Source organism: Poecile atricapillus, chromosome 1, assembly GCF_030490865.1.
Source record: "Poecile atricapillus isolate bPoeAtr1 chromosome 1, bPoeAtr1.hap1, whole genome shotgun sequence".
Lineage (NCBI taxonomy): Eukaryota > Metazoa > Chordata > Aves > Passeriformes > Paridae > Poecile > Poecile atricapillus.
In genome coordinates this window covers 127,983,352-128,000,944 of record NC_081249.1, presented here as the reverse complement: position 1 = coordinate 128,000,944, position 17,593 = coordinate 127,983,352, and the positions used below count along the sequence as shown (strand labels likewise).

The 17,593-nt window shown below is 43.8% G+C and overlaps 2 protein-coding genes across 2 annotated transcripts in view; both read right to left on the bottom strand.

Annotated features, from left to right (window-relative positions):
• Positions 1-17,593, bottom strand: part of SHANK2 (SH3 and multiple ankyrin repeat domains 2) — a 278,930-nt gene that overhangs the window by 12,613 nt on the left and 248,724 nt on the right. The window contains exons 21-23 of the mRNA XM_058861253.1: positions 4,346-4,476; positions 3,765-3,876; positions 283-2,680 (exon numbers count right to left, since the gene is read on the bottom strand). Coding sequence (XP_058717236.1) covers positions 283-2,680; positions 3,765-3,876; positions 4,346-4,476 — 2,641 coding nt within the window. The remainder of the gene's footprint in view (positions 1-282; positions 2,681-3,764; positions 3,877-4,345; positions 4,477-17,593) is intronic.
• Positions 9,088-10,399, bottom strand: LOC131590886 (uncharacterized). Its single transcript, XM_058861266.1, has one exon. The coding sequence runs from the start codon at positions 10,034-10,036 to the stop codon at positions 9,419-9,421; it is 618 nt and encodes a 205-aa protein (XP_058717249.1). The 5' UTR covers positions 10,037-10,399; the 3' UTR covers positions 9,088-9,418.

Below are 17,593 nucleotides of genomic sequence, written 5' to 3'. Positions count from 1 at the left end.
TAAGAGAAATCTAAGAAATTCTCATCAAAACAACTCAAAGGTTTGTGCAAACCTTGAAGTTGAAGGCTGAGAAAGCTCCTGTCTTATCATGTAGGCAACACAAATGTTCACAGTGTAAGAAATTCTTGTTTGACACAGCCTATTTGTTAACAAATACAGAGTACACTCTCCTTTAATCTATGTGATTTACAGGAGAAGTTAGCAAAGGTATGGCAAAAAAAAAAAAAAAAAAGAAAAAAAGATCAAACCTTTTTAGAAAATGATTTCGTTAATTACTTTTACCTTGTACTGAGACTCGCAGTTTTTGTTCCAGTCGGTGACTCCAATCCCTCCCCTGGCTTTGAGGATTTCTCTCTGTTCATTTGCTGGAGTATTGAGTTCAATTCACTAATGACATTAGCCTTGGGGCCTGAGAGAATCGGGCTTTTCACCTCCGGCACATCCCCCCATAGCTTGGATGTCCTTTGGGGGACAACTTTTGCCAGGTTGGGCTGGACACTGATGGGAGGTGGGGGCGGAGCAGGAGGAGGGATCACAAAGCTGTCTACAGTTTCTTCGATCAGCGCATCCTTGTAAAGTGCATTGCTTTTGTTGATTATGGGCTTCATTTTTGGCTTAGGAGGTACTGGGGGTTTGTCCACCAGAAATGTTTGCCCATCTGCATAGACTGTACAAGTATCCACGTTCTCCCCCCCTTCTGAGGATAAGGTAGAGATGCTGGACACCGTTGAGATAGTGCTGGTTGTCTCTAGGTGATGGTCACTGCTGCTCCGACTGTCGACCTCCTCGATCCCAGAGTCGGTGACATTGTCGAAGCTGTCAGGGGGTGGCAGGAAGGAGGCCGGCAAACAGTTTGAGAGACCCGCTTGCTTTTTGTTGTCCAAGGAGTTTGCTGGCTGGCTGGGTGAAGGGGAGCCGTTCTTCCTCTGTGCCATCAGGTCTGTCAGCGCTGAGCCAGGCACCGTGCGGTCATCGGGGATGTCGAAGCTGTTGGCAAACTCCAAGGGAGGGGGCAGCGGCTCGGTGAACAGGAACTCCTCGTCAATGTCCACTGAGGCCAGGGGCGGCGGGGGGATACGGAAAGGCAGGATGACGGGGTCGTCCACAGAGCTGGCGGCCACGATGGTTTTGCAGGGAGAAGCTGGGGGCTCAGGTGCAGCAGGGACACTCAGCTCGCTCTCTGCTTCCTCGCTGCCCTCTGGCCTCTCCGGCGGGGAGTTTTCAGGGCTTGGCTCCATCTCAGCTTCCTTTTCCTCCTCATCCTCAGGCATATCATCTGACTTTGCCATATCCACTGTGTGCACCATCAACAAGCCAGCTGATTTTTGCTGCGAGGTATCCACAATGTTTATCAACATGTTCTTCTTCTCCTCAGCTTTCTTTTCTTTCCCTGCATCCATCTCGTACTTGTTCTCAGTCTCCTGCCGTCTCAACAGGCCGCGGGTATTTTGCCTGGTGACAGTGGCAGTAACAGGAAAAGTTGTTTCCATGTTGGGTCTCAGCTTGGTGTCAATGTAAAGCGGTTTGTTAAGGTCGGTTTTGACAGCGTCCCCTTTGCCTGGAATCTGCTGTGTCTGCTCTTTCATGGCTCTGTCCCTGGCAGAGAGTGCGAGGGCAAGTGGCGAGTTTGGATCCAACAGTTTCCCTGTGACCGGGTGGACGTAGCTATCTGAGCCAGGAGCACTTGTGGGCTTGGCTGCTGCCGTACTGTTGTCAGTACCTTTCGTTTTGGACAGAGCATTCAATGTCCTTGAGTCGCTCTGGTTGCTGGGCTCGTTGCTGTTAAAAAGGTTTTCAGGCTCTCTGGGGGCGGGGATCGGAGATGGCGACATGAGCTGTCTGAAACCATCCTCACTGCTGAACATTGCCTCCTCGGTGAACTTGGACTGCCTCAGCCGTGGTGTTGGTGGGGTCAATCCAACGTCCTCATCTCCCAGATCCGTGGAGAGGAACGCTGGGGAATTGCGCCTCGCTTCCAGCCTCTTTTCCCTGTCCCTCACGGCCCCTGCGATGGCTGCTGCGAACGGACTGCTGACTCCCAAGCTGTCATCGGGCCGGAGCTGTCCGGGCTGCTCTGAAGACTGAGGATCAATTTCCATGCTGCTCCCTTGGCTGCTTTTCCCGCTGCTGCTGGTGGATGGCTCTTTGACGATGATGGTTGGGATTGGAATTGAGCAGGTCTTTTCTGGACTGTCCTCCACATTGGATTGTTTCACCAGCATCCCCTTCCGCCTGGCTGGCTTGGCTGGCACATAAACTGCTTTGCTGGCGATCTTCCCGACCTCGGAATAGGGGTTTTCCGGCATCTGGCCCCTCTTGCTCCTGAAATTCGCCTGAGCTGCGGCACTCCGGTTGTACAGGTCTTCTGAGTCCAGGGAGTATCGGTCCAGCTCCCGCCGGTAATAGATCCCTTTGTCCCTTATCATTGTCCCCACGCTCTCGGGCCTAACCAAAGAGATTTTTGCACCTGAATTCTGGTTAAACGGAGGTTTGATCGTTCCATAGCTCCGGGATGTCAGGGATTTGGGGGAGTTGTACAGAGAGGGAGAAGGTGGCGGTGGTGAGGGAGGTAAGGACTGTGGTGGCGGTGGGATATCTTCAGAGGTGTCAGGCATTGAAAGACTCCTGGTAAACTTCAGCATAGGAGGGGCCAGAAATTGCCGCTCTTCCTCTGTTATTCCTGAAAAATCAGAGAGTGCATTTAAACACTGCCACATCCACTGGGATCCCTCACACTGTACTACTACTCCATCCAACCCAAAATTCCATGGCACATTCCCTGTGGCACGAGGAGTATGCAAAATTCCAAAAGAAGCTTTTAGGTTGATTCCCACCATAATCATTCTTTCCTGTTGGACGTCCCAGGTGCCAGGATTGAAAAAGATGCTATGGAATTTTAATTAAGTTGATTTGTAGGCAAATGTTTGGGGTTTATGTATCATCAAGGTGGCTGTAGAAAAGCACATTTTCTTTGAAAATATTGAACAGGGAAGATATTCTGTGCAGAGGAGCCGCTTCTGCCTTGCTCCAGCACTCTACAAATGCAGATAATAAAACAACTTGGAAACATAATGAATTTTTAAGATGCAACTGAAATTTAGCAAAGGGGCTGTGAAGATCCTATTGGGGAAAAAAATCTATAATGTTGCATTTCAAAATATGACATTATATCATTACAAATATGCCTTTTAATATAAATAATTTAGGTTATAATGGGATAGTTTGGATGATAATTTTACATCAGCATAATGTGCTTCTAAATTGATAAAAGTCACTGCTAAGATTACTAACAAGAACAAAGAAAGCCCAAATTTGGTCTCCTCTTTGTTTCTTTGTTGTAAAAATACTTATTGCCATCATCTGAAATGAAACAAAAAAAAGGTGATTTTTAGTCCATTTGATCAACAGGATTTCTTTGTAAACTACACAGCATTACAATGCTTTCACCTCAATAACAAGGAAAGAAAGGATAATATTTTGCCCTAATGTTTTGCAAAAGACTTGTACTGATCTTTTCTTTTTTTTGTCCTTGTTAGAGGGAACATTCTGAAGAAAATAACTATATTATAACTCCATACTTGCCAAGCAGAATGTGGTAATTACATCACCTTATATACAAACTCCTTGTCTAATGAGCTTTTTATAAAGATCAAACAGCCACTCAGTGGGGTAAAGATGTCAGAGAACATCTTCTTTAGGAAAGAAGCGAAGTTACTAAAAGTATGCTATTAACGAAACAAAACCATACAAGAAAGGCATTTTACCTATAGATTTTTGTCTTCTCATTGTACCCCGAGGTATACCCAGAAAAGGACCTTGAGGGCTCCCTGGGACAGTGGGCGTCATCACAGCAATACCCTGTCTCTCATACATGGACTACAAAAGAGCAAACAGAAACCCCAACAGCATTAAAGCATGAAAGTCTCTCCCATGTGGAGATAATGCCTCATCCATTACCCCTTCCACTAAGAATTCTTATGGAAAATAATAAATCTGCGGTTGTTTCTGGGGAGGAGGGGGAGAGAAAGGGAAGGCTGGCCTTTGTTTAGACACTCATGAAAGAACAGCAGCTGTAAGTTGAGTTTGTTGATATTATTTATAAGGCAATACCTTAAGATGGGTAATGAAAAAGTATGTCCAAAATTAAATTAAACCAGTAATTTTTTATCTGCAAAGTTTTGTAAGATTAAATTCTGTACTTCAATTATGCAAATTCAGAGTTCTGGTGTTTAATTTTTAATATGTGCTATAGTATTAATGTCCCTTACAAAGCATTGGGCATTATTTAATCAAGGAATTAAATACATTAGTAGGAATAAAGCAGTGCTTCATGGCTGCCACTCACATTCATATCTGTAGCTGAGGGAAAACATCTACTAGAAGGCCGCTGTTTTATAGTTGCCACTCTGGAGTCCACAGTTGCATTGTCTGAAATTCTTGATGGCTTGGAAACTGGCACTATTTCATCCACCTTATCTGTAATATAAAAGCATTCAGTAAAATAAGTATCACTTGTCCAAAGAAACAGAAAAGGTAAGTATTGCAAGGTCAAAGGAAGAGATTTACTTTTCAAAAAAATGCAAAGAAAAAGTTTTTTTGGCATTTTAACAAGGCAACGCTTGAGCATCATAAGTCGTGCAAGCCGAGCACTTTGTATTGCTGCTACATAACATGCATGCTTTAGTTTTAAGCCTGCATGCATTTAATGTTTACTTAGTGTGACTCGAAAAACAATCCTCTTCTTCAAACCTTCAAAATGTGAAGGGAGAATATCTATATAGAAATGGAAAGAAGACCTTTAGAAATAGTGAATCTGTACAGCACTGTTTCAAATAGAGATAAGCAGACTGTACTTAGTCATCAGAATTTCAGTGATATTTTGGACAATAACAAGTACTCCAGAAGTGCTCTTTTATGTCTATTCTCCTTAAGTAATCACATCCTAATTTGTTCACACTCTTGGACCTGTAGGCTATCACTGCTAACTGCATCCTTTGTTTAAATGAAACTTTAATATACAGGTGGGTTTTTTTTTGTTTGTTGGGTTTTTTTTTGTTTGTTTGTTTGGTTTTTTTTTAATTTCTTTTAATTACTGGAAAGTTTGGAAATGTATTTAGTAGTGGTCAGAAGCAGACCAAAAGTAGTCAAAGTCCAAAACTGAATGACAACAACATTTGGATTTGTGACTCTGACCTACTGCATGATGTGATGGTAAAATACAGGGAAAAGTTTAATCAGGATATTCCAAAGCTGAGTGCTGGTGTTAGCCCTGTCTTCAACTTTGGTCACAAACAAGGTTCATCAGCATTTAATACAAAATGTTATCACACTGAAGACCTCAAAGTACAGTATAAACAACTAATTATTGCCTGAAAGCTCCCTTTTTTGCCCTTCCTACTGCTACAAAACCAAGGCACAGAGAAATTAAATCACTAGCCCAAGCCACCAGGAGAGCTTGAGTTTGGAATCTCTACTAGAATCCAAACTGGAATCACAACAACAGCTTTCCTTACTACACCTTCAATTGCATTTGCTTGCCTGTATCATGTTAATTTAGTGTCTTTTCCTTTGAAGTTTCACCAAAACTAGGATTAGTTGCATAGCCTGTGGCGTTTCTGTGAGTGGAACACCTTAGCCTGACTCCTAGGCTTCCACAACACAAGTCAGAGTAATGCTGCTTTTCAGCAATTAGCTCCATCTCCCAAATAATTATTTGTCAAAGAAGGATATTTACTTCATTAGGATACTACACACTTAAAAAAATCCCAGGTTTTTAAGGTGATCTAGAGCTGGTGTTACTATCCCAAGTATTGTTTTTAGGGATTTAAATTTTACCTCTCACTGGAGAGCAGCGCACTCAGAGCCCTGGATATTGATATGGATGGGAATAAGGCAGGAGGAAAAGAGCTTTTGGTCCCTCTAAACAGTAGATCTGGCTGATGCAAGGATGATATTTTAAACAGGAGAAGAAGAGAGGGAAGAACTCTTAGCCTTTGGGTTAAGAAGAAGGTTGTCCTAGAAGTGGATATTTCAGTGTCACAGAGGGTCAGGGAGCAGTCAGGAAAGGAAAGGCTGAGCAGGACCAGTAAGCTGAACACTGCTGAAAACTGTCTCACAAGAGTAGTGTTGCTGATTCTTTTCAATGGAAGTTAGCATTCAAGTCTTTTCATTGATCTGCTTTATTTTTTTTTTTTTTTTGGTGGGGTTTAAATCATCCAGTGGAAGGAGAAAAGGAAAAAAATTCTTAAAATCATCACATGTATTCAAAAATAAAAACCAACTTCACATCACATTTCATAAGGCTTTGTAATACAAACTTCTGAAAGAAAAATATCTGCACTTCTGCTCAGCAAAAGGCATCAGAAAGCAACAGTGTAACCATGAACATTTACCCTACACAGCAAAAATATGGCTGGACTGCAGAATGGTACTCAGGGGATCTATCACCAAGAACTTCAACTGGGCAGAGATTTCCTCTTAAGGCTCTCCCACCCTTGCTTTCATCCCAGAGAACAACTAATCTTTGGGATACAGAAAGAAGGTGGCCTTGGAAACTGAAGCACTAAAAATCTGCACATGAGAAATAGAAATATACCATGTAAGAAGTGATCCCCTTTATTTTGAACAGACACATGTAACCAAATACCCATTCAGACAACAAAAAGCTACAGGGAAAAAGAAAGAGTGATGAGGCCATGACAGACACTTGGAAAAGCATGAAAATATTTGTTGGAGATGAAACATACATACCCTCCAACTGCACTGATTTTGCTAGACAATCTTAGAAGTCAGATTCTACTTTTGGATCTGACCAAAATACCAGTTGGTACTGATTCTTAAAACCATCTACTATTTCCATGTGGGGGAAAAAAACCCTGATTTCGTGTGAGTTTATTGCAGGTTTCCTGTCTGTAGAGAGGTTTTCAGTCCTTCTCACCCTATGGCTACTCCCATTTGCCACATTTAGCCAAAACACTTGGAAATGGGAGAGGAGGGCAGGTTAAAGCTTGAGCTGCTTTGCAAGGAACTCTTTAGGGCTTTCTCACATGGCACTTCCAATGGCAGCACTGCACAGCTCCTTCTCTTGCTCTACTGCTCTTGGATCAGAAAGCAAAGGGAGTGGAGGTTGTCATTTTGGAGCTACTATAACAAAAAAGGTGAAGCAGCCAGCATATGGAGACTGATACTAAATGGCGGCAGCTACATGGCGGGTCCTGCAGGAAACGTCAAAATCTGAACACCTGGCCACATCTGCCCCACCCTGCTAGAGTGAAAAGCACATCGTGAAACAAAATCTCCTCACTGTGTTATCAAATGTGCTCCTCAGGCCAAGGAAATGGACTGGCTGAACTGCAGTTATCCTCACTCAGACTCGCCCCAGAGAAAGAAGACGTGTTGGGCTAAACCTTCACTTGCCTGTGCCTCAAGATGTTTGTTTCCACAGCACAGAGTGCAAAACCCTCCTGCACCCGAACCACACGTTCCAAATATACTCCTACTGGAATAATTTGTCAGGCTCACTAATTAGCTCGCTCCCAACCTCCTTGTGACCTCAAATACTCTGCAACACGCACTCCTCGTACCAACGAGAGGGGAAGCTCACAAGCTCGTGTTGGAAATTCTCTGAGGATAACTTTACAAATAACCCTGACAAAAGAAAGAGAAAAAAGCCACAAAACGGATGCAAAAATTGCCACCTGCTGTGAGGTGTGTTGATAGAGTGGCCCTAAGAAGCCTGTCTCCAACAGGATTTTTAAAAGGAATGCAACTGGATGAAGGTCAAAAGGAAGGAACGTGGGAAAATCCTGCACTGGAGGTTGGTTGTGCCAGCTGCATTTCCTCCTTGAACCGGTTGTTTAGCAGAGTACAGCCACAAGCACACACGCACACACACTTTTACAGGAGCAGTTTGTGCCTGGCTGGTAGAGTAACAAACTCTGATCTGCTTTGCTTTGAATAACCTCAGCCTTGCTGGAAGACAGGGAAGAAGAGTCTACCACTCACTGGCCAGAGAGCACGGCTCGGTTGTAGTCACAGAAGAGGATTTTTAGACCTACGATTATTCCCTGGCATTTTCCATAGAAACTGCTCTGCACCTTCCCAAGAAGTCACAACGGCGTGTTGAGAGTCAAACACAGGAGCCATGCTACACCTGTGAGAACCTGTCCCCACTGCTCCAGGAGCTCCTGGGAGCAGCATCCTTCCGGAGAACTGTCAGGGATACCACATGTAAAAGCCAGTCTGATGCCTCTGCATGCATATAGCAATTTGAGTGCCACTATATTAAATTCCCCCGAGAGAGGCAGCACCAACAGATATAAAGTAATTTATTGCCAAAGTGCCTTTCCATCTGCCCTGTTGGGTTACTAATGGGACCCGTGCCCTGCTCAGGGTGCCAGCCCTCAGGAAATTGGATGGCCTAAAGGCACAGAAAGTGGTTGTGTTTTATCAAGATGTAGGTCTCGTCTCTGATAAAAAGCTCTTAATCACAGAGTAGCACAGTACCCAACAGCATGTCATGACTTTTACATTCTCAAGAGGTCTGGCTGCTAGGCAAGTTGCTTTTTTTTTTTTCTTTTATAATTAATATCTATGATAATTACAGGGGACAGTCTCCTCCTAATAGATTTGTTGCAGGAGATGGCTCTTATCCCCATAGAACACATTGCTTAGTGACTCCTGTTCCGAATCCCCAGACTCTCTCAGAGGAAAAAGTATAATGCTGCCCATCAAGCCACCAGATCCATCATCAAATGAACTTTGTAAACGAGAGTCAGGTGCCCAGATAGATCTGGTGGCACATCACTACACAGCCCCCAAAAAGAGAAATATGAGGTATGATCCTGGCAACATTACTTATTGTACGACATAGCCAAGACATGTGGATTAGCTCCACCGAGGGTCTTAGGAAGTGAGTTGGTGAGACCCACAGAGGATAAGAATGGTCATGATCCAGTACAGGCTATACCCCAACACCTCAGGCTGGCATGCCAGAAACACCAGGCAAAGACTGATCGAACACAGTTGGGAGGCGAGTATTGCCAAGACCTCTATACTTACCACCAAGTCCCGAGTGCTTGCTCAGAGGGGGTGGGATAATGGAGAAAGAAAACTCAAAAAACAGCTGCCTCAAGAAATGACTTGTATTTGTAAGAAAAGCAATGAATGCCTGGCACAGAGTAAAAAAATGCTCGTATGAAGTTAAAGTGAAAGAACAGAGGCAAATGTTCTTCAAATACCAGCAGCACACATCGTTAACAGTGCAAATATAAACTACAAAATGTTAGACTAATCTAGTCAGCCAGAATACAATGTTAGCCAATGTAGGAAATGGTTGAACTCTGCCACCGATGGCCTTATGGCTAAGAATTAAAAGGACAGGCACATTAAAAAAAACTCTAAAAATCCTATGGAGTGGTTATTTTTTCTTCCCTCCCCCTTTTGCCTGGCGTGGAGGCATGGGCAGCGAGGCCCTCTCGGTTATGGCTCTCTGCAGCCGGCCACTGCGACAAGGCAGGGTGGCCTGCGGCGGGTCGCGAGAGTCGCTCGTCCCTTCAGCCCCTGGTAAGCACACAGTGGAGGATGCCACTGCGTCCTCACCAGTCCATGTCGAGGCACATGTCAACTCGACATGGGGGGTGGCTCTTTGGGAAATGCGTGTTTCGAGGACCTGTGTCCTTGGCTGCTTGAGGAAAGCTAAAATCTCTGACAGGTAGTTATGGATGGCTCTTGTGGAGGTAGCCACAATGCCCAGCTGCAGCTCCATACGGCCCATGGACTGGGACATGAGACCCATGGACTGTGCATGCTCCCTCTTGATATTTTCCAGCAGCTGCACAATCCTACTGTTGGTTTCCATCAACAGCTTCTCTCCCTCTGTTAGCTGGGGCTGCCCTCTCCAACCCCGATCCCTAGGGACAGGCTCAACACCGCAGCGCTCTTCATTCATCTCATCATTTCCCTCCTCCTCAGGAGAGTCACTTTCAAACTGAGGAGTCCTACTGAGTGACTGATCCCCGGGAGACTGTATGTCCATGGTGCACTCCGGAGTCCGCACCGGCGTTTGAAATCCCTCAAAATCCTCCCCAACGTTGCTGTGCGTTTCAGACGAGGACAGCGGCCACTGCCAGCTCTCTGTGGTCCTGGCTGGCGAGTCTTCGTCAGAGGCAGGCACCGAGGATTCCTGTTCTTCGGCCGGCGTGGACAGCGAGCTCCCTCGGTGATGGCTGGCTTGCCCCGAGGATCCAGGAACCTCCCCATCTTGCTCCCCAGTGACATCTGGCAATCAAATAGAGGAGCAACAACCACTGTATCTGAGGCCAGGCAGATGGAGGTATCTACATGCATTGGACAACACATAGAAAGAAGCCAGTTGGGAAGCCAGAGTGTATGTGTTTGGGCAAACAGAAGGGCGGACTAAAGTTTAGTGACTGCATTGGGCACGTGGCAATTGGCATCATTAAACACTTTTGGTCTCAATGCACACTGTCCTGTACCCAGAACACACACAGCCATGCTGCATCCCAAGGCAGGAGCTACCAAATTCCCCTCAGCGTGACTGTGACAGGAAATGTCAGTGAACCTAGCGAGAAGCTCACCTATGCACTGCAGTGGTGTCAGTCAGAAATCCCTGGGACGAGCTCAGGGCCAAGGGTCCAATTGAGCTTCCTGGGGTGCCAGATGTGCTCCACCACTGGCTGAGGGCAGCCCTTTGTTGCTCTGAAGCACTGCTGGCTATCTTCACTTTTGTCCGACGTCTCACGTCACCCCCACCCAAGATCTCTCCCAAATCACTGCTGCAGCGCGACGGTGGCTGTCCATGGGATTATCCCGTGAGCAATGCCCTCCCCAACATTTGCCGGATTTTCCTTGCTCTCTTCTCCAAACAGTAGGAAATGCTACCTGAGGGCATTGCTCACCAGGATCTCTTTGTCTCCTGGAAATGAACTGAGTTTTGCCCTCCCCTGGCTACCTCGTCCCTTGCCTGAGGGTACGTGGTGGAAATCTGTGTGCAAGTGCTTCCCTGTGGCAACTCTAGAGAAAAATGTCCCCTCAAAGAGCAGGAAAGGCTCGGGTTTTTGTACCCACAAGAATCAACAACTCACAGTGGAGCATGTTCTGCCCAGCTCCATCCTGCACTGCTCCACATTATGTGATACTGTGTCTGGGACTCTCTACACTTTCTGTTACTTCAAAACTTCTATTTTAATTTTTTTTTTTTTTTTTGAAGGGGGGCCAATTTGGTCATGAGAAATCATTCTGGGGCAGTGTGGCTGAAGGAGGCAGCCCAAAGCCCTGCATTCCCCACGCTCAGGCAAGGGACAGCTGAGAGAAGCACTGGTGTCGGTAGGCTTGTGACCTGACCAGGCTGCTGCTGCTCACACCGCAGTGGCCTGCATGTCAGATCAGTGCCGTGCCTACTCTCTGGCCTCCCACCCTTGAAAAAAGCTTTTTGGGTTTTTTTTAAAGAATTAATTTCTGCTTTTTGACATACTGCTCTTCAGACCTCAGTCGAAGATGTAAGCTTATATCTGCAAGGTGTTGCTGAGGTCATGTTAAACCATACTTTTGGTTCTGTTTATGAATCAGGGCAGGGTTTTGCTTGATTTTTTTTTTTGCTTGAAAAATACATATTTTATGTGAAATATAATGAAATTAAAAACTTTTTCTGACAGACCCAAGGATCTCTCCTCCTCTATCTCAATCCCTGTCTACTACAACGTGGTACTCATTACTTCTACACCCATGTGCCTGCACTATTATGGTGCTCTGAAAGGGATTCTGTGTGACTTCACTGAAAGATGACTTTTAAGTGCTAAAATAATGGATATTATTCGTGCATTTAGCATATTCACTACTTCAAAGTATTCACATTCAAAGTATTCATATTCTCTCTGTGTCTGGCTGGACTGTCCAGTTGCATGTTTTATGGAAAGTGAAGATGAAATTGTATTTGTAAAAAGGCATGAGCTCCTTATGAAAATGAATTTTAGGGACAAACTGTCATGCAATCATTGGCTCTTCCACTCCATGGATATTTGAAAGGGACTATACTAAGACCTTACTAAGAGCTGCTTCTTCCTTGGCAATTCTTCTCCTGCTTTGTCTAATACAGCCACAGCTGCATTTCCCCATTAGCAAAACTCTCTTAACAACTACAATGTAGGACCATGAAATTATTTCTCAGCATTTTCCTATTTGAGTACACATTAAAAAAAAAAAAAAAAAAGAACAAAAAAACAGGGGACCTACTTTTACCACACAAAGTAAACACACACTTCAGTTAAAGTCTATGGAATCAGAGTGAGGTAAGGGACCATAAATACTCATTCTGGTAGATACGACCAGATGACACTGGTCATACTGAATGTCTTGGCATTTCTTTTGACATGTCAACAGAAAATTCCCCATATTTGAAAACACCATTTAGCTGGTAAATGTTCTAAACAGAGCCCACCTAACAACTGCTAAGTAGTAGAACCAAACTATACTGGAAGTCAAAAGCGGAAGCAAAACGAAATCAAAAACCTACAAACTCCACGCTGATTAATGAATACTTCTGTAAATGGTATCACTGTGTCTAGTTTGTTCAGATTCAGGGGGACCAGAACACCTTTGTTATTTGTGCATTTCTACATATTTGCCGGAGGCTTGTGAAGAAAAATTTCTCTGAAAAAGCGCAATAATAAATTTTTGCAAAATTCCTTATGTCCTATGAAATGTTTCTACTTGCCATCCTCCCACTCAGTCTTTTCAGCCTTTCAGAGCTGAAAGAGCAGCATCTGGCAATCGGTGACCAATGACACAAATGAGCAAAGAGTCTGTGATAACCCCCTGGGAAAAAGGTTAATTGCAGAAACTCTTGGCGAATACTTCTGAATAATGAATACATGCACAGGCTTTAGGTTAGGTTGGTAAACTTGGCTGGCAATGAGAAGGAGGAATAACCATCGCTGTTATTATTTGTAACAAGGTATTCAGCATCTCTCAGCAACTCCTCTTCCTGGAAGCTTTGGGAAGCACTGCCATGGGGAATGGGGAACGGAGGGTGTGTTACAGGCATGGCCTTCCACAAACTTTCCTTCACTAAATCATGGGAAAATTGCCTGGAGGTCACTGGCTGACACCACCTGGATGAATGTGTGAGTCTCTGCCCAAGAAATCCATTCTTGCTGACCAAAAGTTGTCCTAAATTCTGGGTGGATCTTGGTCAGGTTGGTTGCACCAGTGCTTAGGCTGGGGCTGTGGGAGAGGTGTGCCTGGCACAGCAGGGGCACTGCAAAACTGGGTTGAGCCAGAAACTGTCCTTGTGTGTGAACAGCTGATAGAGTGACCTCAACTAAGTGCCTTCAACTCCTTGGAAAAGGGGTCACTTCCAAAAAAGGGTACTAAAACTGTGAAGTCAAAATCAGCCATGGATCAAACCATGCACCAACATGGCTGACCTCACTTCATTGATAATTTGCTTTAAAAATAAAACAGAAATATCTTTCTTTTCAAGCTTTAAATAGAGTGGGTACAAAGAAGCACAGCTGGCTTCCTTGGGTGTGAAGTAAAGGGAAGAGGTCGGATTCCCTGATCTTTCTAGCAATTTCCACCTGACACAGCATTCCTACATGCAGCATTTTGCTCACAGTGATAGATATGACTTACAGGCAAAATGAGTCACTTCTGTCTTTTACAGGTATCTTCATACCAAGTGATGGCCGCCATCAAACCTGCAGCCTCCAAGGTTCACATTCCTAACCTCATGTCCCTTGTTCTGCTGGGGCAGGACTTCCATCTCCATCCCTAAATGGCCAAGGAAGGGACTCAGAAAGGAGCATGCAAATGGACTAAAGGGAGCAGAACCATCTAGAAGTCAGTGACCCACTGCACTTCAGCTTTAGCATTTGATCACTGTGCATACTACACCGCTATTTCCAAAAGCCCTCTGGGATTCACAGGTTTCTGAAGGCTGCTTTTTGTTTTACCTCAGTGACTCTGTAGTGTTTAAGGGAAAAAAAGGAGATCTGGTATTGAGAAGGTCCATGCAATAGGGAAGTGGCGAGCCTCCACCAAGGTCCTGGCTACCTCCCTTTCTCCCCTGTTGGACAGGTTCTCTGTTTCTGCAGAGGAGCAGAATCTGCCAGACAGATTCTCTGTTCCTGCTGCCTATTTGGGTGTTTCCCTGGGCTGACACAGAGCCTGGTCTGTGGTGGATCAGCAGGTGCTCCTGGAGGCCACAGGAGAGCTGCTCCAGGTGTGTCTGCAGGGGAGAGCTGCGGTTTGCCCCATCCTGCCCTGAGCATGCTGATCAAAGCCAAGTTTATTCCAGCCTTTAGATTCATGAATATGTCCATTATTTTGGAGCACTGCTATTCCATGCAGTGTCCTTGCACCACAAGTTTGTTACCACTGACAGTCCTTTGTGTTGGTCATTAGGCATTTTTGGGATTGCAGAAATTACTGGGTTAAGATACACAGAGAACTACTGAATGGTTGATTCAGCTTCAGGGGTAGAGGACTGAGACAGAGGCCAAGAACAGAGCAGGGCTTTGGATATACACAAACTTGAGAGACATCAGAAGTATTTCTTTAACTTTTGGTGACTGAAGAACATTTGAGATTTATGCCTGTGTTGTGCCTTACCTGCCACTTGGACTGGCAGCTGATCCCTCCCCTGAGATGTGCTGCTCTTTAAGAAGCCCTCCTTTTGAAATCCCACCATTCCTGTTTCACCTCTGCTACCGGATCGTTGCCTTTTCCATTATCTTTCCTTTTCAGACTCCCCACCAGCGGAGCTGCACAGGAGGGCTGGGGCACCGTCTCTTCCTGCTGACAGACAGGTGGGTGGAGATGTCCCTTGGCCACAACAAGTGGGCCAGGAGCTCAACAACAGCGGGAACACAGCAGGGGAGCATCCCAGGCCCTGCCTCTGCTGCTCTGGACCTGGGCCTCTGTCTGTATCTCATCATCCCTCCTGGGGTGGGTGCATTTCTCAAACTGCTTAGGTACCAAGGTGATAGGTGCCTTGTAAATACCTAAGATAGATACAGACAGAAACTGTACCAGGCGCATTATGCAACACTTCAGACAATGCCAATGGCACCTCAGTGCTGTAGGATCACCCACCTGGTGCAGCATCTGCAGGCAAATACTGGGCACATGAATTTTTCCTTTTGAAAAGTGATGGGAACACAGGACATTCATTCTTCTTTGATGGCAACAGGTTTGGGCACACAGCCCTTAGTGCATATGCAAGGGTTTTGTTCCATCTCCTTCCCTAAATACGAGTTTGCAGGTTTAGTTTAATTTCCTTCGTTAGCCGATAAAATTTGCTTCCTTGTCAATAATCTGCAAAAACGGGTTACAGAAGCAGCACCAAAACTAAAGGTGTTGTCTTCACATGTGCCTATTCAAAATGCATAGAGGTTCTTTCAAACTACATAGAAATACAGCTGTGTTGCTTTTATCTTATAGATTCAATTTTTTTCCCCTGATTTATTTTATTTTTAACTACAAGTAGCTTGTTTTTAGCATGAAGGCCAGGAGTGATTATGCATATAATTAAGTTTTCATGTCTGGGAAAATAAAAAAAAAAGCAGCATCTAAATCAAGTGGGTGCAATTATTTGCACTGCATTTCTTTTAGGTTTTTGGCACTTCCCATATAAATGCCAAAGGCCTTGTCCTGCTTAATTTGAAAAAAGAATAGCTGAGAAGTAACTGGATCAAAATTTCAGGGGGAATGTCTGTGGGTGGGAGAGCTACTAAACGACAATTTGGGCAAACAGTGGGTCTGGGGACGTGCTTTCAAAGAAACAGATGAACAAAAATTCTAGACCATCTTCTCAATGCTAATGGGCAGGTGAGAACCTACTGATTTCAATAGAGAGCTTGGTCAGACCACAGGAGTTCACCTGTAACATTGCTTGGCACATAAGCAGTGTCTCTGGGGAAAAACAGGTGACTCCTGTTGGGTTAAAATGGTTAAAAATGTATCCATGCCCAGTGACAACAAATGAATTTCTTCTCAGCTCTTCAAACAGGACCAGATGTGTAAAAATTCATCAAAGACCAAAAGTAGGTAAAGTATAAGAAGGCCTTCAAAACACCACTGAGCATTTAAAGACCAGCCTTAGCTAAAGCATGGATTCAGAGTAAGAACATTAAAGGTTAAGTTCTAAACCCAAATTTGTTTTTTATGATCAAAATTAGAAGAAAGAACGAGGTTCAGCCTACAGTTATGTCCTGTAAATGTATAGTTAAAAATATACAGAAATGGAATGACCTGAGTTTTCATGTGGACAATTAGGCTAATCCTCATCAATCTGCCACCACTACATTTTAATCAGGAATTATCTTCTTCCAGCCCCATCCCAAATTAACAGTTTGCAGGATTGTGCTTGAATCACAATGCCCAAACCACACATTTACCATACTGCAAACAACAGGCAGAGAATATTATTTTAGCAGTCAGCATAATGAGGAAATAATAAAAGCACTTTGCAGTAGTCAAACACAAAAGGCACTTGAAACACTTTTCTTCTATGAAAATTAACTAAAAATACTTGTCTGTTCTCTGAGATACTGTAAAATCTACAAAGTACTCTAAAATAAAATAAAATAATAAAAATATATAAAATAAATCATTAAAACATAAAAACTTGAGTAACTAAAATTAATCATTTAACATTGAGTATCTAGAAATACCATTACACGATTTATGAAAATGCTTTGTAGGCATTCACAATAAAGAGCTATCAAAACTTTCTTGAAGGAAAGCCTTATTTGTGTTTCTAGGGCTGAAAATAGCTTTACATTTTTACACACAAGTCACATTTACACATTATAACCACACCATCAAAAGTAATTTTTAAGGAAGGCAGAAAATTCAAATTCCTTTCTAGAGATACAATTTTCAAGTACCAGCTCTTTAACAGCATGTTCATTATTAAGAAATAATGATACAGGCATTTAGAATACACCTGCAATGCTGAAGCCTTGCAATTCAGCCTACCTTGAAAGAGGAATGGTCATTGTCTAACAGTGGTTTCTGTTCAAGAACAAAAACAAAGCAGAGAATATAGTCAATACCCACTCCTATCCTGCAAGCCAGGTGGAATTTAAGTGGCAATTTGATGTTCTGTTTAAGAGACAGCATTTGAAAATTTGGCCTAGACACAAAAGAAAGGCAATCAAATCAAAGAAATCAAAAAGAAAGTGGAGGATCTAAGACACTTGCAGCCTTCTCTGGTCTTACATTTAACTCTCACGCTTTCACACCAAGGGGAAAAACCAAACAAACTATGAGGAATTATCTAAAAACATTTATTTTTAATTAGATTAGAAATAAATTAACATGGGTATGTGAACATTTGAAGAAAATAGGAAAAAAATTAGCAGCAAAAGGAGTTTTGAGATGAGGGAGATAAGTCCTTCATCTCCCTGGCTCCTGAAAAAGAGAGAGAACACATTAAAAGTGCTGAAAGAGTTTTCCACTGCCCTAACTGTGCTATGTTGGGAAACACATGCAATTTTAACTGTTCCTCAAGCCCTCATGATTTTGAATATATGCTTAGATATTAAATTGATAATATCTGAGCATAGTC

What these genes read in the sequence shown, in the direction of transcription:
- LOC131590886 (XM_058861266.1), bottom strand. Translation starts at nt 10,036, where the DNA reads ATGGACATACAGTCTCCCGGGGATCAGTCACTCAGTAGGACTCCTCAG.